Below are 25,451 nucleotides of genomic sequence, written 5' to 3' on the forward strand. Positions count from 1 at the left end.
ACAGATAACACTAGGTTATATCAATTTACTTCACTTAAGAACATATTTTAGGCCTATGATTTCCATTTCATTATCAACAAAAACAGTCTGTACAGAACACACTAAGGCAACCACACAGAATGTGCAAATACATTTTAAAATGCAAGTCATTCCACAGCATTTGCAAGGTAGAGCTTTTCCATAACTGAGTCTACCCCAATCTCACTAAATTGCTACTGCTTTGCTTGTAGAGCCAATGCAGATGCACAAGGCACAACGTAGTGTTGGTGCTGATGTAGGTAATGCAGACCCTCAGGATTTATTTGAAAACATTAAAATACCATAGTGTCACATTTGCAATTTACTACTGAATGAGGCATCCCCTCCTTTCTAAAGCGTCACGAAGCATCACATTGGTAACATGTATGTGTGGCCAGGACACACTGTCTCCTGACCTTAAAAGACAAAAGACCCTCGCTACCTTATTTTTAAAAAATTATATATATGTATGTACACAGATAAACCCACATCACACACAGGACACGTCCCATAATCCAACGGAAGGCCACTCCTTTTAGCAAAGCTCCCCATTACAGTATCTTATGTCAGGGTTAATTAAAAAGGACCTACTTATTTGCTACTGGGTTAGGTCAATCTTGCTACAAAAAGACACATTTGAAAGGACAATTTTTTCCTTCAAGATAAAGACAATGACTAATTTAGAAAGGCTTTCTCTTGAGATTGCACAGTGAAAGGTATTATTTAGTTAAATATAAAAGCCTGCAGCTTTTAAGGAAATTGTTTAAATCTACAACCTACTGAAAATAGCAACAAGAGCCTCGGGTGGAACACAATTCAAAAGCTCTCCAGCCCGATCACCGTGCTCTTTGCTCTTTTATTGCCCGTCCCTGAGAGTAAACACTTTGTCACTTTTAATTAGGTAAGTAAATTTACATTGATGAAAATGACACATAAGACTTTTTAAAAAATATGAAACAAGCCCCAATTCATTTTAGTAAAAAAAAGATAAATGTTCTTTACAAAGACCACTATTCATAGCAATTTTATATACTTGTATCTCAATTAATTTTACTCCTCTTTTTACTGGGTAATTTCTATTTTTGCCATTCGTGTACCACTCATTTCCTCAGACTGTATTATTTTATAATTTCTGTTAAAAAGAGCATTTAATCGGTAACAGCAAACGCACACAGAGGTCAGAGGGACCCTGAAGTGAGACCTGCACTCCCCGTGGTTGCCGGCGTCACTGAGACCGGCCGGCGCCACCCGGGAAGGGCAGAGCCGCCCCTACAGGAAAGGGCACGCGCAGCAGTAAACGTCGGCTCCGTCAGCTCTGGTTTAGCCTTCTTGGCCAAAATCTTCTGAAAACTTCTTTAATTTCAACAAGTCATGTTCATTGACTGTGGGTTTGGTGCTAGACAGTGACCGCAACATATCCGTCTGTCGGAAAGAAAGGGGGTGTTAGTCCTAGATCCGGTCACAGGCTGTCATCACCCTATCACAGGCTACCCACAGCGAACTCCTACTCCTCCGCAGGGCAGCTCCGACCGCGTCACCCCTGCGGCAGCTCCTGTCCCCCACCAGAAGCAGTCAGTCCTCTTAGCACCGGGACCGAGACCCCCTCCGTGTGCCCCCCATCCCTTCCCTGGCCTCACCCGTTGTTTTCCTAAACAAGAGAGCAGGTTTCCAGGTGCGACTCCAAAGGAATATAGTCATTCACGTACACTTACGTGAAACAGACTGTTATTTGATGAAACTCGACTAATCAGAATTTTGAACTATTAGTTGATATTAAAATAAAAAATGGTAAGGTAATAGGCTAATATTTGGTATTTGTTAAAAAATTAAGTTCTAGGTCCTGGCTGGTATAGCTCAGTGAATTGAGCACCTGCTGCGAACCACCAAAGGGTTGCTGGTTCAATTCCCAGCTAGGGCACATGCCTGGGTTGCGGGCTAGGTCCTCAGTGGGGACCACATGAGAGGGAACCACACACTGATGTTTCTCTCCCTCTCTTTCTCCCTCCCTTCCCCTCTCTCTAAAATAAAATAAATAAAATCTTTAAAAAAATTAAGTTCTAGGCTATGGCTGTTTCCTATAAAAAAGTATGGAAATAGTCAAAAGAACCAAGACTAATAAACAAATCAAGGATTGAAACAAAGAAAAAAGGGTTTCTGAATAACTTCTCAGATAAGCATTATGGGTAATTACCACATAAATTTATCTACATACCCACACATATTAAATACATTTATATGGTCACATACATCATTATATCTATGTCTACATATCGTGCAAAAGTTTCTCCCCTGCAAGTTACTGCTCATCCTGACATAAAGCTCTTTGAAAATCTGTGACTGAAGATTTTAAAACTGAGTGTTTATCAACAAGAAAATATAAACATAACAAATGTACCTTTTCAATCACAGTAAGTTCCCTAAAAATTATATGCCTTACCAAATAAAGCATTATGAATTATTTTAACTCCTTCAATGTAAATAACAGAAATGTAACTTTTTATTATAAAAATTGTTTCACAATTTTTTGCAATACTGCATTATTTTACTTTCTATAAAGCCTTGAGAAATAAAATAGAAAAACACCATCATGAATACTATGATATATGCAATAGGGCTTCTGGATATTTTATCAAATTTGAGATCTATAGAAAAAATTTTCACCAATCCTACTTTTAATAAATCTTGATAATAATTTATGCAACTTATATGAGCATTTTGGTAATAGTTCCCCAACTATAAAACTTATAGGTCAGAAACCTATGCTTTTTGGTTTTTTAATTTTAATTATCTTTAGGGGGGAAGGGAAGGAGAGAAGGAGAGAAATACCAATGTACGGTTGCCTCTCATGCATCCTCTGCTGGGAACTGGCCTGCAACCCAGGCATGTGCCCTGACTGGGAATCGAACCGCAATCATGAGGTTCGCAGGCCCATGCTCAATCCACTGAGCCACACCAGCCAGGGCAGGAACCTATGTTTTTGAAAAATAGCTTATTCACTTTAAATTTTCCTCAAAGTCCAAGAAAATATTTTAAAGGTAATTTATTTACTTTTTAAGTTCAATTAATTTTTCAACTTTTTAAGTGAGTAGACAGTAAAAAAATAGGCTAACATTTCCTAGTTAACTTTACATTACTGAAAAGTTTTATCTTTGATAAATTACACAGTATAATGTTTTAAACTTTTTCTTAAAATGAAACAAAAATGTCAAACCATGGAAACAATTGGCTCCAAGAGTTTATCACCAGGGACATCCACCCATGTCATTTCGATGGCGCCAGGGTCACCCGGAGAGCAGGGCGTCAGCAGGTCATCTACTACAGCGCTGGGGTCCGCGCGCGAAGGTCCCTGAACCTGGAATGAGGAGTGACCTAGCATCGTTATCTGAACAAATTAAATAAAGATGAAAATTTAGGCCACTATCAGGAAGTCTGAACATATACTATTATTTCTTATTTCATTAAAATGTCTACTTCTGAAAATACAAAGAACACACCACAAAAAGTGGTTGTCTCTGGGTGCTGGGAGAGATCTTGCTTGATTTTAATGTTCTTTCTCGATGCTTCTCTGCATTTTGCAATTCCCTACAACAATCACAGGGAGCATGCGAGTTAAGATTTTTAGAAGAGAGTTCCCCGTGGCTATGATTTCCCTGCTTTTCCTAGTGCTTACTAAGTGGAAATAATTCTCGAGCGAAAATAGAAGTAAGTATCTTCACTTATTGCTCGTCTTTCCTACGGAAAACTTCCACTGCAGGGAGTCTCGTGCGCTCTGACCGCTGTGCTTTTTGACTCGACCTCCGGGCCATGACAGGCCCTTCAGCTGCTTGGCGCTGCAGCGGGTGGGCCCGTCCGTGGTAGCCGAGAGAGGGGCAAAGGACGGGGCCGTGCAGACGTGGACTGCGCCGGGGGTGATAGCCAGCGGTGATATGAAAGGCCTCCTGGCAGAAGTGATGGCCGCGTCACCTTCACTGCTAACAAGGGCCTGGCTTCAGGGTCACAGAAGCTGTCCCCGGTAGCATGAATGACAAGTCGTGGGTGGGAAAGGAAATGGCAAAGGGAATCTGAGAGAAAATGCGGTGGTTGGGGCACAACTCGGTCTAAGTTGCCTGTATTCTCTCAGCAATGAATGGCTGCAGAAGAGAGTAATAGTATCTTCCAGGCCATTAAGGTACCGTGAAGGCGTGCTATGAGTATTACTTCAGTTCAGCACCACTCCGAAGCAGTGTTACCATCCTGTCTAAGACATGATAAAACTGACCCTAAAACAGATAATGTAGTAATTTGCTCAAGAAGATATAACAAGTTAAGAGTGGAGTCAGGATTCAAAATCAGGTTTTAATCCAAGTTCATACTTCAAAAAAAACCCTTTTACTGCGGTACTGAGACGTACATATATATCTTAGTCCTGACATACCAGTCTTGTCACACACTGCTGGATTATGTGCGCTGACAGACTTTCAGCACTGTCACATCTGTATTTGTGAGTGACACTGGATACTGCTGTCCTCAGCAGAAGGGTCGGCCCAAACTGCCTAGTGCGCCGTTCCTTAAACCGGACATCCCCAGGCTGGTCTTTTTACCCAACTATGCTGAACTCGTTTGTGCAGACAAATGGTGCGCAGTGTGTGGGGGGGACAGGGAGGGGGGCAGGCAGGTGAGCAGAATGGCTGAGACCTCAGATTCTGTAGCCCACCTGATCTGGGGGGCAATCACACCTCTGCCCCTCTCTAGCTGTACCTTGGCACCAGGTGTCAGCCTCCAGGTACCAGTTTCATCACACTGACACCTACCCGTCCAGTGAAGCATTGAGTGGTGGCTGCACGCACCTGTCCTGTGTGAAGACCCAGTGACAAAGCAGGACAGAAGAGCACCATGCCAGGCACATCAAGCCTGCACGATACTGGCCACTCCCATTTTTACCCTGTCAGTGAGGCACAGATACACCAGATCCTGCTCTAGGGTACTCTGGTTACACAGGGGCATAAGGAGACACTTAAGCTTCTACACTTACAACAGCATAAGAGTATTTCAGAAGTCACTGCATAGAAAAAATTAAAATATGTATTTTAGGACTATTAATGGTGGCTAATTAATAAACTATGAAAAAACTCTTCTGTTACAGCATTTTAAAAATGTTATCGCTGGGGTGACTGTTTAATAAGGTCATGGGTCAAGTGTACGATCCCACAGTGCACCTCCTGTGTACGGCACCTGGGTTCAGCACCCAAAGTCCAGTTTCCTTTGAGAACTTATTTGCAGGGAAACAGAAGCATATCTATTATGTAAGTCCACACATTTATTATACAAAACTAAAGCCTTTCTAAAATTTGTTGAAGCCAAAGCAATGACGGTCTTGAAACTGATTTCAAACACGAGAGGACGGACAAAAGCCGCTCACCTTTTTAAAATGAGTGGCCGACTGCACTTTCCTAACCGGCTGCATGAGTGCGTCACGCACGATGATGCTTATGTCTGCCCCCGAGTAACCCTCGGTTTTCCTCCCCAGCTCCCGGAAGTCCGCCTCCGACAGACTGTTCTGCGTGGTCCCCAGATGCAGTCGGAACATCGAGGCCCGGGCGTGTGCCTCCGGCAGAGGGATGTAGATCCGCTTCTCAAATCTTAGAATGACAAAAATCCCAAGGAGAATATTGCTACATATATTTCCATTGAAAATTAGAATATTTCCAAGAAGAAACAAGATATTTAGATATTCTCATTTCTACAAACTTAAGCTGAGTAAGTTAAACGGGCCCATATGTGTCAGTTAAACATATATTTAGGTTAAATAGGGAAAATATGCACAAATAAAACTGTAATAGCCAGGGAACTAGTTTGGAGTGGTTCAGTCTTTTCACACAGCTTAGTCCTCCAGGGCTATAGTCTCCCATAGAACTATGCCCTGAACTCCTGATCAAAATATTAATACAGTTGACACTATGAAATTAGAGATGACAAAGTAATTCTCTAAATTCAAAATAGGAAACTTACTCAAAGTCTTTCAGAATAAGCATGAATTACACAACATGTCCACTTTATTATAAGGCATATCCAGAACAAATAATTCTACTATGTCACAAATAAACACCATGTTGTATTTATTAACAATAATTTTGCTTGCCCTCCCAGATTTCAGCATTAGAGATAGGGAGAAAGCAGTGAGGAAAGATTTAAGTGGTCTGTGAAGATGTTTTTTTTCTTCAGGTAATTCTCTGGCAATGAGAAGAATCTAAAAAGTCACCATTATCTCTAGAGATGGGTTCGGAATTAAGCCATCTTCAAAAATAATCAGCACGTTTCCTTTCTGGGTACCAGACAGTAATCTAGCATCCTGGCAAGGTATCACATGGATGAGAGAAAAGTGGCAAAAATGGAAGTATTAATTTTTACCACTCAAAATTAAATGACTGGAATAGGGAATTGTGAAGCAGTAAAAAAAAAAACCATCAGAACAGATAGATACCTTTCCTGCAGCTCAAGTTTCACATGCAATTTAAAAATTATAGACATACATTTCCAACTAAAAATATTATCTTGGTCATCATCCTTCAACTTGTATGATTTTAATTTTGCTAAAGTTGTATATGAAGGTTCTTCATGGAAATATCAAGCTATATTGGTGAATTTCTGAAGTATCAGTGCCTAGTAAGCTTCATCAAAACTACAGGTGCCAGGTACTACCCTTTCCCAACATGGAAAATTCCAGTGTGTGGAAATCTCGTATCTTCAACAGAGCAAACAAACAGACAGACAGATGCCTGCCTCTCTGTCCCCAGGGCAGAGTGAAACAGGGTCAAGGCACACTGAAAAATCGCTGAGAATGTATCAGAATGACTCCTCACTAGACGGCATGGGAATTCTTACTTGTTAGATCGGTAGATAAAAATACTTCCTACAGCACCATACCTTCGCCTAATGGCAGAATCCAGAACCCATGGTATATTTGTAGCTCCCAGAACCAAAATTCCGTCGTTGTCCACACCAACCCCTGTATCGACACAGGTAACATTTTAGATAATTTGTCATTTCAGTGCTCATTAAGCCTCATCTCTATATTCTGCTATCAATGTGACAGTTTAACATCAGAGGACCTCATCTTAAAAGTCTCTCTCTGAAAAAATAAAACTGTATTCAATCAAATACCAACTAACTGAAATGTGAGGCAAATATTGCCAAGAACTGAATCTCCTAGACTGTGGGCAAATACTATTAATACTGTTTTTAAAATACTGCTCGAGAGACTTCACTAAGTCTGCACGTTCCTCTCACTGACACCTTCCGCACCGGCGCACCCTACCAGACGCCCACATGGATGGAGGACACGCAGAAGGCAGCAGGGCACAGCGAGCAGCCGCCCAGAATGAGCAAACTCTGCCCGGGCCTCTCCCACATTGCCGCTGCAACAACGGGCATACAACTATCTGCGTGGCCAGTGGCATCACCTTGCATCTGAACCAGGAACTCCGTCTTAATTCTACGTGCGGCCTCGCTTTCATTTTCACTTCTTGAACCACAGAGTGAGTCGATTTCGTCAATGAAGATAATGGAAGGTTTGTTCTCTCTGGCAAGTTGGAATAAGTTCTTCACTAGCCTAGAAATAAATAAAAACTTTCAGTTTCTAAAAAATAATAGAGGACATGACTTAATAAAAAGATAAAACAATATACAATGTTACAGGAACACTACAGATTAAAAAGCCTAGTCGGGTTTTGATCCAGAAAAGAAGAATGCTACAAACAGATAATTCACTTCATGCTTTATTAAACTATACATACATTATCTTTCCCCTATGAAATAAACTCCAAGCTAGGCACTGATTTGACAAGAGAAATGAACACCTACACCTCGTCACTTTTCTGAATGTCTGTTAATGATGTAGGAGCCTATTACTTCAAAGAGTGAATAGTGACTACCAGTGAAAGAAAAATTGGAGGAGAACAAAACCAAACCCAATTTATAACTTACTTTTCACTTTCACCCAGCCACTTGGAAACAAGGTGGGAGGAATGAATTGAAAAGAATGTGGAGTTGTTTGCTTCCGTGGCTACAGCTTTGGCTAAGTAGGACTTTCCTGTGCCCGGTGGCCCAAACAAGAGGATTCCCCTCCAGGGTGTTCTCTTGCCTGAAATGCATGCAAAAAATATAACATGAGAATTTCCAGACTGCTGATTTCAGGTACTAAAGACATTATCCATCCTAAAGAATACTGTGAAGAGGTCTTCATTCTAAAGCTATCAGCAGAATCAAAAGTTTTAAATAAATCAAGGGGGTGTCTGAAATGGGTTTTACTTGTGCTTTTTAGAGAACACTTTGTCAAAAGCATTTACATGAGTACAGTCCTTCCAACACAAGTTATTCGCTTGCTCCCTCCTTCATCCACTATGCAGAAGCCACAACGTATGGACAGAGAACTACAAATACAAAAGGACCCTGGCCCTCCACGGGCTTACAGTCTGGTGGGGGAAAGTGTTCAGTTAAAGGGCCCTTCTGACCACCCACTGTGCACACTGCTGGATCTCAGCCCACAGGGGGAAAGCAGCTGGAAATACTTCCTTTTAAACATTTATGACCTTTGGAGGAATGAAACTAACATAGTTTGGTTGACCCCTTGTGAAGTTCTGCTCAATTCTTGATTCTACAAAGAAGCACAGGTTGTTTTATAGGCAGCATACTCTCACTCAAATAGCTGGGTAGTGATAGGGACTCTACCGTAAACCCTAGTTTTCCCAAAATACAACAGGTGAACAAATCAACTCTTTCTATCTCAATTTTGCTAATGAGATATTATAATGCTGCCCAAAGTAAATTAGGCTGGGTTACACCTGACAATAAAATATCAAATCTACACTGGAAAAAACTGCTAAGTGCAAAGTGTGGATGTGTACGTAGTATATGCAAAAGAACGATATGCAGATGACTAAAGGCAAAACGAAATATTGTTGTGTTTATTGTTTCTAAAGCCTCAACTCTCACTTGAATTCAGTTTTCCTATTTTACATGTGCGCAGTAAGTCAGTGTTCCGTAAGCACAGTCCACATGTGAAGTGCTTTTAGGTGGTGTACAGACACTCTGCACTTAGATGACTATCTTTTTCATGTGTATTAGACAAACACTAGTTTCTTCATTCATAGCAAACACAAAGCAGTCTTTTAACATAAAGTTACCAAGAAAAATAAGTGAGATGAGCCCTGGCTGGCGTAGCTCAGTGGATTGAGTGTGGGCTGAGAACCAAAGCGTCCCTGGTCTGATACCTAGTCAGGGCACAGGCCTGGGTTACAGGCCAGGTCCCCAGTAGGGGCCATGTGAGAGGCAACCACACATTGATGTTTCTCTCTCCCTTCACCTCCCTAAAAATAATAAATAACATATTTTAAAAATGAGATGAATTAAAAGTTCAAATATGGGCAAAACAATGTCTGGTATTCGGGGCTGGGAGAGTGACTGCCTCTTGGGAGGCAAGAGGCAGCCAGGGTTTCTGGGTTACTGGCAGTATTTGCTGATCCGGTTGATGGCTGTGCAGGCATATTTACTTTGTGATACTCCGTGAAGCTGAACACTCAGGGTTTCTGCATGTCTCCGTATATTTGTGCTGTGCTCTAATAAACTTTGCTCTCAAAGAGAGCGATGTAAGGAAAAATATTTTTACATAATGGTACATGCACATGGAAAAATTCATGAAGACAATAAATGACTCATGATTGGGAAACACTGGCATAAGTAATATACAGTAAGGCCGACTCACTGTACTTGCACCTTTACATGATGCCCACTTTTCGACCGCAGTTTCATGTTCCTGGAGTTAGGCTGGGAGCCGGACCTCGAAGCTGGGTGGACCGCAGTGGCCTGCGTGCTCTCTGCTCTTCCTCACTGCTCTACACGGCCTCACTGCCAGGACCTGTTCAGTTGGAGGCCAGCCCCACAGATCTGCTCTCTACATAAACCAGCTGGTTTGTAAGAGGAAAAACCCCGACTCTGTCTCGCTGTTGGACTGCAGGTACAGCCAACTCACAAACACAGGCTGCCAGTCCCAAAAAGGACAACGAGAAGGAGTGGCCTGGCACAGACCAGCCACCTGCTGCTGGAGCTGGAGCTCCTACTACACCCAGGCGGCAGGTTAGTGACGTGCTCCTCACAGTGCGACGAGCTGTCCCTCCGCCTCCAAGGGATACACACGTCACCCAAAAATGGCAAATAATTCCTACTCCTCTTTCTAAGAAATGGAGATACTCCTATAAAACTAGTGCATGTCCATGAAAAAAACTCGGATGAAAGTCAAAAGGAAAAGGAAAAGGACCCACCTTACTTATGCCATCCATCCACACCCACTTCTCGGCGCACACATTTATGTAACAAACATGGAATCATCCACACGCATTTCATAACCTGCTTTCTGAGCTTTACAACGGGGTGCGCCCCCTCCTGTAGCAATGACGACGTCCGTCCAAGTCTCTGAATGCAGACGCACACCACGCAGTGAGCGTGCAGGACGGCACTGCCTGCCGGTGGGGGACCTGCCCTACAGCCTGCTGGCGACATTCAGACTGTTCTGCAGTATACATATTAAAAATATGTATACGGACTTGTACAGGGAATAAATCTCTTTGTATAAAGGCGTAACACGGCCTTAGAATTTATTTAGGGTGGTGACTTGTGATGAGGTGACAGATTCAACATGCTGCACCTCAGTCACCAATGCAGTTCTGGAAAACCACCCAAACAGATCATTTAAAAGCCACCTCACCCGTGAAAAGATGCGGAAATTTGATTGGCAGTATCACGGCCTCTTTAAGTGCTTCTTTGGCGCCTTCCAGACCAGCAACATCGTTCCACTTCACGTTAGGTCGCTCCATAATAATGGCACCTACAAAAAATTATGTCACCCTTAAACTAAGGAGGACTAGTTCATCAAATTTAGAAGACAACATGAAATAATAATGTTAAAGAAACATATTATAAAATTGTCTGGAAACATTTTTGTAGCAAAAGCCTTTCTGAAAGAGTGTGATGACGAAGTAGCTGGGAGTGGAGCATAGTCAGCAAGGTCAGAGACCTGGGGCGGACGGCTAGCTAACCCCGGCAAGTCACTTCCCTGCAACCGCTTCCTCATTGGGAAATAAAAACACTACCATTGCCCAAACTACTCAGACGGGTCTGAGTAAGGGTCAAACAACGTAATAAACACTAGAGTGCTTGGAAAGGCACCAACATTACATAACAGCACCAATTCTGGGGTACTGAAAGTAGCTGTTCAACGGGGTGATTTCTCCTTTTAACCAAACAACAACAAAAATGGTGGTCTAACAATGCTCTCCTTTAGCCACAGAAAGAGAATACACTTCATAACATTTAACTGAAGACAGACGGACAGATGGAGAGACAAAAGGGAAAAGGGGTGGGAGGGGAAGGGAAATAAAGGAAGAGGATGAGGAAGGAGAGAGAGAGAACGTGTACTATTGTAGACTTGCAATATTTTTCCAAACTTTGCCAAATTTTCTGCTTAGCTTCTAAACAGACCTAGTTACAGTATTTTTACATAAACAAAATTTCTTAAATAATTCCGTTTTTGAACATCATATATTCAAAAGCCATAGCAATTGTTGCAATAAGAGTCCAAAGATTTCTTTTAATAGAGCTATCAGCAAACCTTTTTAGTCTTCCACCAAAAGCATTTCCAACTTTCCAGTACAGAAACTGTTCAACTACAGACTATTAAGCCGTCTGTTCCAAAGTGATGTGTATTATTCAAGTATAATAAAACATCATCACTCATACAATCTACTGGTTACCTGTGAAATTATTTTTACGGGTATTCTTCTCACTAGGAAATGCCTATTATTCTAAGAGGAGTTATACTCTGCAACTTCCCTAAGTTATGAAAATCTTTAGCTACACATTAAGATTAAATAAAATCATAAACACAATTTTGTATCTAAAAGCTCAGACTTAATATGAATTAAGAAAACCAATTCACTTGTTCTTTTCTACGTTCCATTCAGATTAGTAACCGTATATGAGAAAATAGTTTACGTCATCAGACAGGATTAATTAAATGAAAGTGAATTTACTTTTTATATCAGCATCATCTAGTCAACTAAAGTTTTTTTGCTATAAAGTTTCTAAATGTGTCAAAATTATTGTCAAATTTAATTAACACTTTTTATCTTAAAGTTTAAAGGTGACTTTAGAATGTTTAGTGATAAAAGATTATTTAAATAAAAGTAATATTAATTACTAGACATTGCTTAATGGCTTAATGGTTTGTTCAATTGCTTATTGAAAAATAAAGGTCAAATAATTTGACTGTTTCCAATTATATAAATTTATGTAGCCTTGATTATACTAGTTATTATACTAACTTGTCATCTAATATCAAAAAGGCATTAATATCAAATTTAGCTAACAGAACACTCAAATCATAAACTCTTTAATTTTAACAGTCAAATACTATACTTCATGCCATAACCTAAAAAAGAAGTTGAAGATTTGAAAGTTTCAAGGAAAAAGACAAAAATTAGAAAATATATTACACAATATTTTATTATACATTACATTATAGAAATCCATCAGCAAACCATTAAATTAAAAGATGGAAAAAAGAATTCTCAGATATAAAATATCTAGGGCTCCTTTATATTCCACATCTTAAAATTCCAAAGAAATTTATTCACTTAAATGTCTTAGGCATTTCTATTTTTATACACTTCTGGTCCTTCTTATTACTGATTTTTTTAAAAAAAATCCCAATTAAAAACTTAGTTGTATCACTTTAAAAATTAAAGACACAATCCAATTTTTACCTGGTGGGTGGGCGGGGCTGGAGAGAAGGGAAACAAACCAACACCCCCCCCAACACCACCCCCTCAAAAAAACGGACAGAAGAGCACTTTTGCCTCACAACTGAAATAGGGCCACTGGCAGGACCACTGGGCTGTCCACCCAAACTTGCTGAGTATGAAGTACGAGTGCCCACTGCCCAGGCAGAGGCATGGCGGTGGGGACTCAGCTCCATCCTTGGACTACATCTACCACTGAAGTTCTGAATTGTAAACACATCCTCATTAACTGTAGTGCTGGTAAGATGAGGTCCCTATAGGAGTGTCCTACTCATCCCAGTGAGGTTGGTGGGACCGAATACTCCAAAACGAAAAGCCCAGTACAGCAAGGTTAAAGGTCTGGCCAAGCCGGGACAGTCACCATTCACCAACCCAACCAACAACCTATACAGTGGGAATTGGGCCCAGTCATGCACTCTATTTGGCAAGATGCAAATGAACAAATACATAAAATTCAACTTGGAAAATCATTAGCTAACATTTAAAAAACAACCCAATCTCAGTAGCTGAAAAAGCCAGCAGTTAAATAGATTACTTTTTAGATATACAAAACTACCATTAGTTGAGTTCCCAGAATTTGTTAAGTATAACATTAGGAAGCTTTACATCGTCAGAAACCTTCACTAGCCCTGTAAGGAAGATATTATTCACTGCTGTTTTAGAGTGAGGGTCTCAGACTCTGAGATGTTGGGGAATGCGCCCAATGTTTACATAGCCGACCCAGGGTGGAATCCAGATCTGAACGGAGCCAAGATCTAGGCTCCCTCCATCATGCCAATCGGCTATAGTCCAGAAGAATGAAAAGTGTTGGGGTTTTTTTTTCTGTGTGAAAGGTAAAAACAGAAAGTGGAAAGAGATAAAGGGCAGTGCTAAAAGAGAATAAAAAAGGAGATGAGGAAGAGCAGGTAGGAGACATAAAATAAACCATCAATGAAAAAGCTCCAGCAACAGCAATGAAAGCCAAGTGCAAGTCCTAGTTCATTCTACTCCTCTGGCTGGGCGTTTTAATACCCTCATATTTGGTAGTGTGCTATTGGTTTCAATGGTACCTTCTCTGACGGGGAAAATAAGACAAAAACGAGAGAATAGGTCAACGGACAGGGTTTTTAAGGCAGATTAAAAACTTTTTTTTTACTGCATGGGAAAGAAAAAAAGACCAACACACCCATTAGAGACCCTAAAAAGAAAACACCATGAAAACCAGCATGTGACCCCTGGGAACTAAAGCTAGTTCTTGAACCTCATTTAGATGGGGGGAAAGAAAGCAATTTAAACAGACAATTTACTATGAGTTTTTAAAAAATGAGATAGCAAATTTAAAAATGAAATCTAAAGCAACCTTGAAGTTGATTCTGTAGTTTCTTTGTTTCGGGATCATCAGATTCTCCTTCCCCATCACTGTCATTCCTAATAAAAAGAATTTAATACATTCAAATGATCACTCACTGCTATCAAAAGAAGGAAAAATGAAGGAAAGATTAACTCGAAATATTTGTAAGTGGCAAAATAAGATATTCACATTAAAAGTTATGCTTATTATTTAAAAAATATGTTAAATAAACCATTACATAGCATATTATCCACTGATATGGAATCAGACACAGGAAATGGGCAAGACCAGAATGAAGTCAGGAACTAGCTCCCAATTCCCACGACACACCTCAGTCTGTATTAGTTCATACAGATGCATACCCCACACCTCATCCTGTAAGAGATTTCAGATGAATTACATGAGTTGTAAACAACAATTAAAAACCCCAGAACAATCGAGCAAACTATGTGTTACAACAAGAAGTCATACCTAGGAAGAAAAAACCCAGTACTCGTTATTTAAGATACAAGGGTCTCTAACCCTTAGTCTGGGGAATCCAAGGGATAAATGAAGCTTCTAAAGAAAATAAACTGAGCTCAAGGAACAAGCAGATCAACGCAGGCACTTCCTAACCAGGGATTTATTCTGAAGAAATCATTTAAAATGAGTTAAAGGATTTTTCTCTAAGGATGATGATGCCCACACAGTTTCCAACAGGAAATACAGAGATAATGTGTATTCAAATACAGGGACTAGCATATGATAGAGTACACTGCAATCTTAACAACAATGATGTTGCAGAAATAGTTTACTAGAAAGATGTTCATAATGCATGTCAAGCGAAAAAATGATAAAGCCAAAAATAGGGCATTACATCATTTTTCAAATGCAAGCTATAAAGGCTGATAAAAAGCCTGAGAGGTTTTATTCCCAAATGGGACACCTTGGTTGTCACAGGACGGAGGGGTTACAAGGCCGAGAAGGCAAACCGTTCACCCAACACTCAGGCTAACCTCCTTCCACTGAGGTTTTCTGTGCGGGAAAGGCCGCACTGCTAAACACTGCCCTTCCCAGGCTCCCCTGCAGCCAGGGCTCCAGGTGAGACCAAGGTTTCCCTAAGAAGGAAGCAAGCCAGTGAGACCAGATCTGCATGCAAGATCCCACCTGGGGGCGCCGGTGCTGGCTTCGGAGCAGGGCATTTCTCCCACACACATGGAACCCAAGCTTGATTCCCTGGCCCCCGAATTCTGTAAGGTAATATGCTATAGTGAACTCTACCTTGCTTAAATTAGCCCAAGCGGGTCCTGCTGCTTCAGTCAGAGCTGCGCCTCAGCAGACAGCACTCTCGGGTCTTCAAGAGAGACCAGGCGAGCCTCCGCTCTCAGGGAGGGGAGGATGTTGTGCGGGCCAGGCAGCTGCAGGGGAGTTGGGGACCCAGTCTCTTGTGGTCAACGGACTCTTCCCAAGAGTTTCACTTAAAGTTTGGGGTCCCAGTCTTCCAATAAATGCCCCACCTTTCCTAAAAGAAGGCTGATGAAGTTGAATTTCTGCTGAATTTCACTAGTCCACAATGTCAGTCGGGGTCTGGTTTTCCTCACGTCAGTGCTACAGCTGCAGAAGGTAACAATGCTCTTTGGTGTCACAGAGATCCCTGCTTCCCAGAACCATGGCTTGAACAGAGAATATAAAACCTTGAGCCTACGGTTTTCTTCAAACTCTCCCATGCAGCTTGAAGCAGCGAGTTAACTCTAGTTCTCATGGTGCCCAGGGCCTTCAAACGGGCCTGTGGTAGTGGCCACCAAGCCCCCACGGCACTGCCTTCAAGGTGCTCCACCCCTGGTGACCACGGGGGACTGGCTAGGCCACTCATGCCCCTACATACCATGAACTGTGAACATCACATCCTCTAAGCTAACCAGAACCTCCTGCCTTCAAACCCAACAGGCCACATAACTCCATCCAGAACTTCATTTTCTCAGAGCGTGTTGTCATCTGGAACCGCTTCCGGCACCGATTAGTAGAACAGTCAGAGGATCTGCGTAGAATATGTTCCTTGCTCGGCACAGGGCCTGGCACAAACATGCTGAGTAACAAACTGCGTCTGTAAGTGACACACCTCCCCTCTGGGAAGACATTCCAAACTTGGGTTTTGATGTTTATAAACTATGCTGTGTTGATTTCTCTACAATGACAAAGTAAAAGTGGATCCACATAAAAAAACCTTACATAAGATATCCAAAAAATGACTTACACTATGGGAGTCATTTTTCATTTTGTTCACATGGTTAATAGTACAGACTAACGGTCCACACTACTCATCAAAGATGGGATTCCCAGACCACACCTGTAATTTTCAACATCACCGTTCCACAATGGCCAAAGGGTTAGGAACGGAGTACGAACCCACAAATGTTTGTCCTGCTACTACCCAGTGGTCAGGGAGAGTCGCTTGAGGCACAGCGTCCCCTGCGGTTGGCAGAGCAGGGGTTGGGGACACTCCCGTGTAAAGGAACAGACAGAAGATATTTTAGGTTTTCTGGGTCATTCAGTCTCTGTATCAACAACTCAACCGTGTTAACCTGGTTGGTACAGCACAAAAGCAGCCACAGACAATCCGTGAATGAATGGGTATGCTTCTGTTCCAAAAAAACTATTTACAAAAAGAGGCTGAGGGAGGGAGGGAGTATAAAGGGACCAAATGGTAACGGAGAAAAAACACAATTAAAGAACAAAAACCAGGCTGCAGGTGACATTTGGCCCATGAGCGTGGCCCACCAACACCTCGTTTAAACAGAAGAAACTGATTTCACAGACAAAATCCAGTGTTATCTTTTAATCAAAGATAAAGGTTTTTTAATCTCTAAAATACATACCCCTTCTCATCAGCTGGACTTGGCTGTCCCTCTTTCACTGGCTTCTGTGGTTTTTTCTCTTTGTTTTTCAGGTAGTCCTTTAGTTTTTCTGCTCTGTCGAGGTACTCTGTACACTTCGCCCTGATGCTCTGCTTGGCTTTCTCACCCTGTGCTTCATCTGTTAAAGGGAAACGAGGGAGAGCCTTCCGTCAGTGCTCCGCCCGGCATGTTTCAGCTCCTCCATATACTTTTAAACAAGGAAAACCCATTTTGTGGGAGGAAGATCATCTCTGGCTCGTTGTAACCAAGGATGATCGGTTCTCTTCGATTCCTTCTCAGGCTGGGGGTTCGACTCAGAAAGAGAGCTGAGCCAGACACTAGGCTGTTTTTCATCTGATGCTTGGGTGGGAAGATCTCAGTCGGCGCTCCTGTGCGCTTCAGACTCTCCCTTCACGTTTCGCGCAGAGAGCTGAACGCTGCTTGTCTCACACAGAACCAATCATGAGACAAACAGAAATACAACACTAGTAACCATTTCCACGAATGCCTACGTGAGCTTCCTTTCGGGGCCCGAACAGTGGCCGAACCCCCACGGCACCACCAGCCCAGTAACCCCACCGCACACAGCGGGTCTCCGAGAGCCACCTGAAACGCAGGCCCCCGCACTGCACGTAGCGCGTGGGGCGAGCCCCACGTCCTCCACGTTATAATTCACTCTTAGTTTCACTGTGATTCGACAGAAAAACCTTGGAAGTTAAATGGGAAAGCTCAGAGGAAAATGCTAAATTGGCCCATTGCTTAAATTTTTTATTTAAAAATAACTTAAAAGTTTATCAGAAAGATGTCTTTTCTAACATCTTACTTCCCCCAAGTTCAGCATTAGGCTTAAGATACACGAAGGCAGGAATTTTTACCCATTTTTCCCTCATTGCATATCCCAGCGCCTAGACCAGAGCCTGGCACGTGGTAAACACCCAGGAACTGAAAAATACACGAAAAAGAGTTTCCTAACCCATTTTTAAATCACAGAGATGCTTAGAATATGAGTAGGTTCAGATCACATAATCTGGGTACATTAAATAAAAACGTTTCCTTTGACTCCATGACATTTTCGTATGTTCAGTTATGCAAAGTAATAACCGAAATAGCTGTGCACATCTTAGCTGAGTCCCTAAAGCCTGTCTAGATATAAAAAAGAAAGCTAGTGGGATTTTTTTTAATAAGTTGATGGTTTAGAATTTTCTGGCATTGTATTGCAATTTTCACAAATTAAGTAGAATTTTTCTTTCAATGTTTTTAAATAAAAATGCAAATTACGGCCTTACATTTGACCACATGGAGAAAATACTGCACAGCATGTTGGTAGAGCTGCAGGGCTTCCCCATAGTTCCCAGCATTGTCTTCCTGGGCGGCTTTGCTCGCGAGGTCTATTGCCTTCTGTTTGAAGAGAAGCGAAATCACACCATCAAAATCACACTATCAAAGCCATACCACCACGATCACAATATCCAAATCACGCAGTCAAAATCAAAGCAGAAGTGTAAGTTTGAAGTAAATAATCATACGGAAAGTTGTTTTAAATAAAAACAATTTTAAAACAAATTCATTTGTTTCCCAAACCACAATAACATTTTATTATAAATTATAACTATTTACAAAATGCAATTTAAATTTGTTATGTGGGTAAGTGCTATCTGAATGCAAGTTTATCTAGTACTAATAGCTAAGATTCTCACACAACCTAAATCAAGTTCAGGACTAGCACAGGATAATCAAATAATCTGAAAATTCAGCTTAAAAGGCACCTAAGGAAATTCTCAAAATCCAGTGCTGCTTTATCTAAGGTGTATGACAGCCAAATGTAAATGGGGTAACCCCCCTTCAGGAGCAATGGGGCAACAAAGCATCAAAAAGAACACACCCAACCCCCCCCACATCTTTTAACCCAGTAATTAAGTAGAAGGTTTACTGCATAAAGACAGTAACCAGAAAGATCTTTTAAAAAACAAAAACAAATTTTGGTAACTTAAGTTTTAAACAGCAAAGAGATGCTACAAGGTGGAAAATTATAGAAACATTAAAATAATATTAAGAGACATTTGTAGTAACATGGAATGTATTTATAATTACAGTTTTTGGAAAGATACGGTTTTTACATGTAGCACAAGTTCAACTTTTTGAAACAACAGGAAAAAAGGCACAAGCAAAAAGATGTGAAAGAAATGCAACAGAATTTATCTCTGATAAAAATTTTTTCATTTCCTAATTTCACAACTTCTTAAAATGTTATAATGCACGGGGACTACTTTTGATGTATTTAATAAAACTCCCAGAAATAAATATATACAAATATATCTAACTGATTGACTGACAACAAGGTGAAGGCAAGTAAATACAGGAACAATAGGTTTTGAAACAAATGGTGTGAAAACAATTGAATATCCATAAACAAACAAGAGAGAGAGAAAGAGAGAGAGAGCGCACTAGACATTCAACCTAAACCCCCACTTTGATAAAAAATTAACTCAAAATGGATTATGGATTTCAATAAAAATATATAAAATCTTGATTCTGTGACTTGACACCAAAAGCACAATATATAAAGGGAAAAATAATAAACTTTTTCATCAAACTTAAAAACTTTTGGTCTGTGAACAATCCTGTTAAAAGGGTGAAAAAACAAGCTACAGACAGGCAGAAATATTTGCAAACCACATACCCTGCAAAAGACTAGTATCTGGAATATATAAAGAGCTCAAAAATTAAAAAAAGAATCCAATTAGGGAATGGGCTAAAGGCAGGAATAGGCATTTCACCAAAAAGAATATACACATATAAGCACATGAAAAGATATTCATAATTAACCATTAGGAAAATGCAAATTAAAGCCACAATGGATGTCATTACATTCCTATCAGAATGGCTGAAATAAAAAATAGTAACAATACCGACGGCAATGAAGCTACAGAGAAACTGGCAGTGAAGATACAGAGAAACTGCCCACTCATCTTACAGGCAGGATGTAAAATGACAGACACTCTGGGAAACTGGTTTGCTTTTTACAAATCTAAACGTGCAACTACCTTTTGAACCAGCAGCGCACTCCATTTCTCTTATTCCAGAGAAATGGAGATCTACGTTGTCACGGAAACATGCACATGAACGCACCACACATGTCCATCGATTACTGTGTGGTACACAAGCTGGGGTACATGGAGTATTAGCACCACAAAGGAAGGAGGTCTTTTTTTTTAAATAAAATATTTTATTTACTTACTTATTTATTTATTTTAGAGAGAGGAAAGGAGGGAAAAAGAAAGAGAGAAAAATCCATGTGTGGTTGCCTCTTGGCCAGCAACCCAGGCATGTGCCCTGACTGGGAATGGAACCTTTGACCCTTTGGTTCGTAGGCCAGCACTCAATACGCTGAGCCACAGCAGCCAGGGCCAAAGGCAGGAACTCTTGATACCTAGACGGTGGGGGCAGGGGAGAAAGAGGCGACAGTGGTCATGAAATGTCAGGAGGACAGGGGGTCCTGACAGAAGGAACTGTCCTGTGTCAGGACTGCAGGTGCCAGAGGCTGACCCCCACACAGAGGCACACCAAGGCGAGTGAAACCAGGGAAACCGGAACGCGGTGGGCGGACTGGACCAGTGCGACCACGCTGGTTGTGATTCTGCAGGACAGTCCGGCAAGCAGCCACCATGGGAGGCAACGGGGTGGAGAATACACCGGATCTCTCCATTATTTCTCAACACTGAGTGTAAATCTATAATTATGTCAAAATAAAGTTTTCACTAAACAACTATCTTTAGTTTTTAAAAAAACATATACATACACAGAAGTAAAAAACAAGCATGGTTTATTAAAACATTCCAACTGGATTAATGTAGGTAGTAAAATTGTATTCAACAGAAGAGCCAGTAGGAAAAAATGATCATGGTCACACTCTATTAGAAATAAGCATGGAATTGGAGTAAGAAAAAATTACTCAGCCCCCAGACCGATCACAGGTAAGAATGCTCCATTTGGAAGCAGTCACTCAGGGACTGCACAGAGGAGGCAAGGCAGAAAATCGTAAACGGGAGAAGAGGCCCGCCCTGGGCACACACCGCCCCGGCGTTACGGCAGGAGTGAAGCACAGACATCACATGCTTGAGAACTGAGAAGTCACCTGTTTCAAAGCTCAATGAACAAGAACGTACAGCTGAATTTTGAAAAGTCTGGTTAACGACTCCAAAGTGTTGTCTAAGCATGTGGTCACCAGGGGCCCGCTCATATAAAAACGCGCCCGGAAGGCCCTGTGGCTACGCCAGGCCGCAGAAACAAGTTCCGTCCAGTTCCGGCGGTCATTTTCTCTTTGTTTCATGTTGAATGACTGTGCCACGCACCAGTTCGGCCACACAGCCCCCTCCTTCATGGTCAGCCCTCCTGCAGGCACCACATTAACCCCCGTCACAGTAAAGCGCTTACAATCTGTTGTTAATCTGACTCCAAAAACGGGACCAATGGCTGTAAGCCAGCCCTTCTCTGGTGACGGACATGCACCTGCATTGTCCAACGGAGGGGCCGCCGGCCACACACCGCTTTCCAGCACTGTGGTTAGTGTGACTGTTAGGAGAAGTGCAATTTAAAGAGCCACGTGCAGCAACTGTTCTGGACGCCACATGTTAAACCCTTAATCAAGGAGATGATTTGAGCCTATACCTGTTTTCCCTGCTGAACGCCCACTTCACCCTCATTTCTGTGAGTACGTTTCATGCGAAGTGAAGTGAGCCGTGTCTGTTGTGGTTTGGGGGTCCGAATAATTCTCTCAGGGGATCATCTTCTTCACTCCCACCCAGGTTCCCTCCACGATCACGTGTCCATACTACCGCCCGTCTCCTTGGTGGTCAGCCTGCTCCCTCACTTGACACCCTCAAGTCCACACAGCAGCCAGTGCGGGGCACCCTTAGCTAGTTCCCCTGCCGGGAACAAGAACACCCAAGTGCTGGGTCATGACCCAAGAACTTAAAATACTTAGGACCTGGCTCCACCTAGGCCTCCCCTGCAACCACTGCTACCATCTGCATGCTAGTAACTCCCAAACTCCCTCTCTCCCTAGTCCTATACATACACATCCACTTGCTCACTGGACACTTCCTCTCAGCTGTCCCCACAGGCATGTCAAACTCCAGAAGTTCAGGACCACCCTGACCCCAAATATGCCCCTCGTCTTGTAATCCCAGGACCAGTTCCTACCCGCTCAGATATCCAGTCCAGGAATCCAAAAGAGCAGCCAGACTGCCCTTCTTCCCTCACTCTCTAAATGCAGATGCAAGCCTGACTATTCGTCCTCTTCAGTTGGGGTCTGATCACTCCTTTCTTCTTCATACTGACAGAGATGATTCTACTTTGGGCCTCACCATCTCCCATCACAAAGAACCCTGTTTACCTAGTCTCCCCGCTCCAGGCTGGCAACCAGTCAAGCTGTTCCCTAGACATGTGCTAGTTTCATTCTAAAACAAAAACTCGAGCACATTACTGTCTGGGACTCCCACCCAGACTTGGAGGAGAACCAGTCATGTCTGTGATATGGTCTCCACAGCTCGTCTCCCCACCTTGCATGCTCAGTTCCTACCATCCCCAACTACGGGGACAACCCGGCAACTCAGACTTCATGCCTTGGTGTCCCCTCCACCTAGAACACTCCACCCATAAAACTCCAGCTGCTGCAGGACCAGCACAATCCTGGTCCTCCTGCTGCCAGGCCCTTCCCAGCACCCTCACGGGGCCTATTCTGGTACCTCCTCTAGATTTCCACCGCCCCTGGACACACTCCCAGAGATCACAAAGTGTCCTGTTGGTCACTCCACATGTCTGCTTTCACACCAAAATACACACCCTTGGACATCAAGAATAACATTATTTCTTTTATGACTCCCCAAGACTTAGCGAGATGCATGGCATAGGAGACACTCCAAAAAATCCAGTTCGGACTAAGCTGTAAGTCCTATGCATCCTGCATCACTTGCAATTTCTCCCAACCCTCAGCAAGGTTCATTACACTTCTAAATTGAGGATATGTTGTTTTTCTCTGCCTGGAATGAGCCCTACTTTCTTGTCCAGGGATGCATAATCTTGTAGCGAAAGAGCAAAAGTTGTAAGCACAAAGATCTAGATTCAAAACTAACTTCAACAGTAACTAACTGTATGTCTATGGGAAAATTTAACCTTAATAAGCTTCAATTTCTTACTGCAAAATTGGAATAAAATTCACCTTAAAGAGTTGTTTTGAGGATTAAATGAAATCACACCGAACAACAGGGGGACAACTAGCATCAGTACCTTTCACTGTATAAACTAAGCTCACAATCCTTTCTCTGTGGGATGTCTCTCATCATTCCTGGGAGAGTCAGACAGACCCCTCCTTCCTGCCACCCCCCAATAACCTCTAACTCTATTATTTATTATATTATCTTAATTTTTAGTTATCTGCATCCCTCCATTAGATTACAAGTATCTGGATACAGGGATTTTTTGCCTTGTTTGGTGGGAAAGTATTCATTATCTGAGTATTTTTCATCCATGTTTCCTAGGTTCGAAAGTTGAAAAGGTTGAATGAGAAAATACATCTGTGAATCAACCACTAACAGAATTATAACTCAGTATCTCTCCCTGTTTAATAGTAGAAACTATGCTTTTAATGTGGGTCAATCTTTAGCTGACTCAAGAACACCCAGTAATCCAGTTCAGATACAATGCAGACTGATTATAAAACAAAACTGCAAATCTTCCAAAAGAGGAGTTGTATTAATAAACAGATTAAAATCATGTTGTAGAATGCCCAAGTCACATGAGAAGTCTGACAAATGAAGAGCTGGTGGAATAAAACTAGTTAACCGACAAACCCAAAAGGATAATGATGAGATGGGCATTTCAAAAGAAACCACCTTCAATATTCAAAGAACAGTACCTTTATCAAATCACCAATAACTTACATTTACCAAAAGAGCCTTTCTGAATGGGACTACAAAAAACTATCATTAAGTGAAGACCGTTGTATTTTAGATTAATGCAATCTTGTTAGAAAGATTTAAATGGGTCTGCTCTCAGAAGTCTTCCTTCAGGATCAATGGTCCTGAGAAGCAGGCCCTCATTATCCTTGGTGCTGATACCAGGTGCTCAACAAATGCCCATTCGACCAACTCCTTCAAGACCAAGACAAGGAACCTTCACAGGTATTTCACTTTACTCTTCGGTCTGAACTGACTCAATGAACTGGGCATCATCAAGTCACATTCTAAACCCCACTGAACCCCAAGTCACATTCTAAACCCCATTGAACCCCAAGTCACATTCTAAACCCCACTGAACCCCAAGTCACATTCTAAACCCCAATGAAGCCCCAGATCCGTTCCGAGGATGGGAGATACTCTCAGAAATTTCTCAATGTCCAGTCCACAGAAGTCTAACAATTAAGTCTAAAACTTTAGAACTCCATGGTCTGTGTACAAAATAGTGTGCTTGCTGGGTTGGTAGCAGGGAGGTGGAGCCACAGAGAAATTTAAAAAACATTCCCTGATCTTACACATTAAATTTTGGGAGCCACAGAGAAGCGTGTGCACACGTATCTGTATACCCAATGAACCCACGGATTCTCCGGGGTCCAAGGCTGTCCTCGCGCTTCCACTCACTTGACAGCTCTACAGGGGCTTGCCGTACCAGCCCGAGGGACTAGGCGAGAACTGGGACCAGCCTATTTTCAACTGGTCCAGAGCGGTGCTTTGCAACGTTACTTGCTTTCCGCTCTCTCACACTGATTGAAGGTTGAAGGGTCTGGTCACAGCTCTGCCCAGTTCGGTTCAAATTCGGCTGGTTTGAAGGAAAAGCCTCCACGGAAGTCAAGATCTCAGAAAGCTGGTGGGATCGGGAGACCCCGGAAGCGGGAGGAAGGCACAGGGCGCGCCCACCCGCGACTGGACCCCGCCCTCGCCCGCCCGGCCCGGGGGGCGCGGCCACTTCCTCCCACCTCCCCGCCCCCCGGCCCCAGCCCCCGCCCCGTGCCTCCCCTCGGCTCCCGCTCTCCGGGGACAACAGTGATACCTGAAGGTTAGACGAAGTGGATGCCATGGTGGAGCCCCGAGGAGGTTCTTCGGGAAGGAACGAGGGCGCAAGACCAACAGCAGCGACGTCGAGTCGCGCCTGGGGTACCCCAAAACGCACGCAGGCTGGAGGCTCTCGGACCTCTAGCAGCGGCCTCCTTTCCGGAACGTGTCCCAAAACCACACGGAGCTCTAAAAGCCGCCAGACCCTCCCCGCAAAACTTCCGCAATTCGGAGCCCCTGCGGGCTCTCGTCCCGCCCCCGACCCACACTTCCGCTTTCGTCATCAACACGCGCACTAGCCGTCTCAGTCTTCCGGGCCTCGCCGCTGCCTGGAGAATCGCGAGGCTGGGAG

The 25,451-nt window shown here is 42.6% G+C and overlaps 1 protein-coding gene across 2 annotated transcripts; it reads right to left on the reverse strand.

Annotated features, from left to right (window-relative positions):
- Positions 1 to 25,383, reverse strand: VPS4B (vacuolar protein sorting 4 homolog B). 2 transcript variants are annotated; one of them, XM_037035441.1, is made up of 11 exons: positions 25,098 to 25,383; positions 18,338 to 18,449; positions 17,034 to 17,190; positions 14,188 to 14,255; positions 10,757 to 10,876; positions 7,981 to 8,137; positions 7,458 to 7,606; positions 6,922 to 7,003; positions 5,417 to 5,636; positions 3,230 to 3,400; positions 1 to 1,440 (listed from the first exon to the last, which is right to left on the reverse strand). In XM_037035441.1, the coding sequence occupies exons 1-11, from the start codon at positions 25,122 to 25,124 to the stop codon at positions 1,339 to 1,341; spliced, it is 1,365 nt and encodes a 454-aa protein (XP_036891336.1). In that variant the 5' UTR covers positions 25,125 to 25,383; the 3' UTR covers positions 1 to 1,338. The 2 variants fall into 2 exon arrangements, with proteins under 2 accessions (XP_036891336.1, XP_036891344.1); XM_037035449.1 differs by having other exon boundaries at positions 3,230 to 3,370; positions 25,098 to 25,382.
- Between the last annotated feature and the right edge of the window lie 68 nt (positions 25,384 to 25,451).

The sequence above is a fragment of the Sturnira hondurensis genome, unplaced genomic scaffold (assembly GCF_014824575.4).
Source record: "Sturnira hondurensis isolate 20B ecotype Veracruz unplaced genomic scaffold, ASM1482457v3 Scaffold0001872, whole genome shotgun sequence".
In the NCBI taxonomy this organism is placed as follows: domain Eukaryota; kingdom Metazoa; phylum Chordata; class Mammalia; order Chiroptera; family Phyllostomidae; genus Sturnira; species Sturnira hondurensis.

Bases quoted from the DNA above. Each gene is read 5' to 3' on its own strand.
- VPS4B (XM_037035441.1), bottom strand. From the start codon at position 25,124: ATGGCATCCACTTCGTCTAACCTTCAG. The intron at 18,450-25,097 runs GTATCACTGTTG...CTCTTCAAACAG, and splicing joins CCACTTCGTCTAACCTTCAG to AAGGCAATAGACCTCGCGAG. The intron at 14,256-17,033 runs GTATGTATTTTA...TCTTTTTATTAG, and splicing joins AGTCCAGCTGATGAGAAGGG to GAATGACAGTGATGGGGAAG.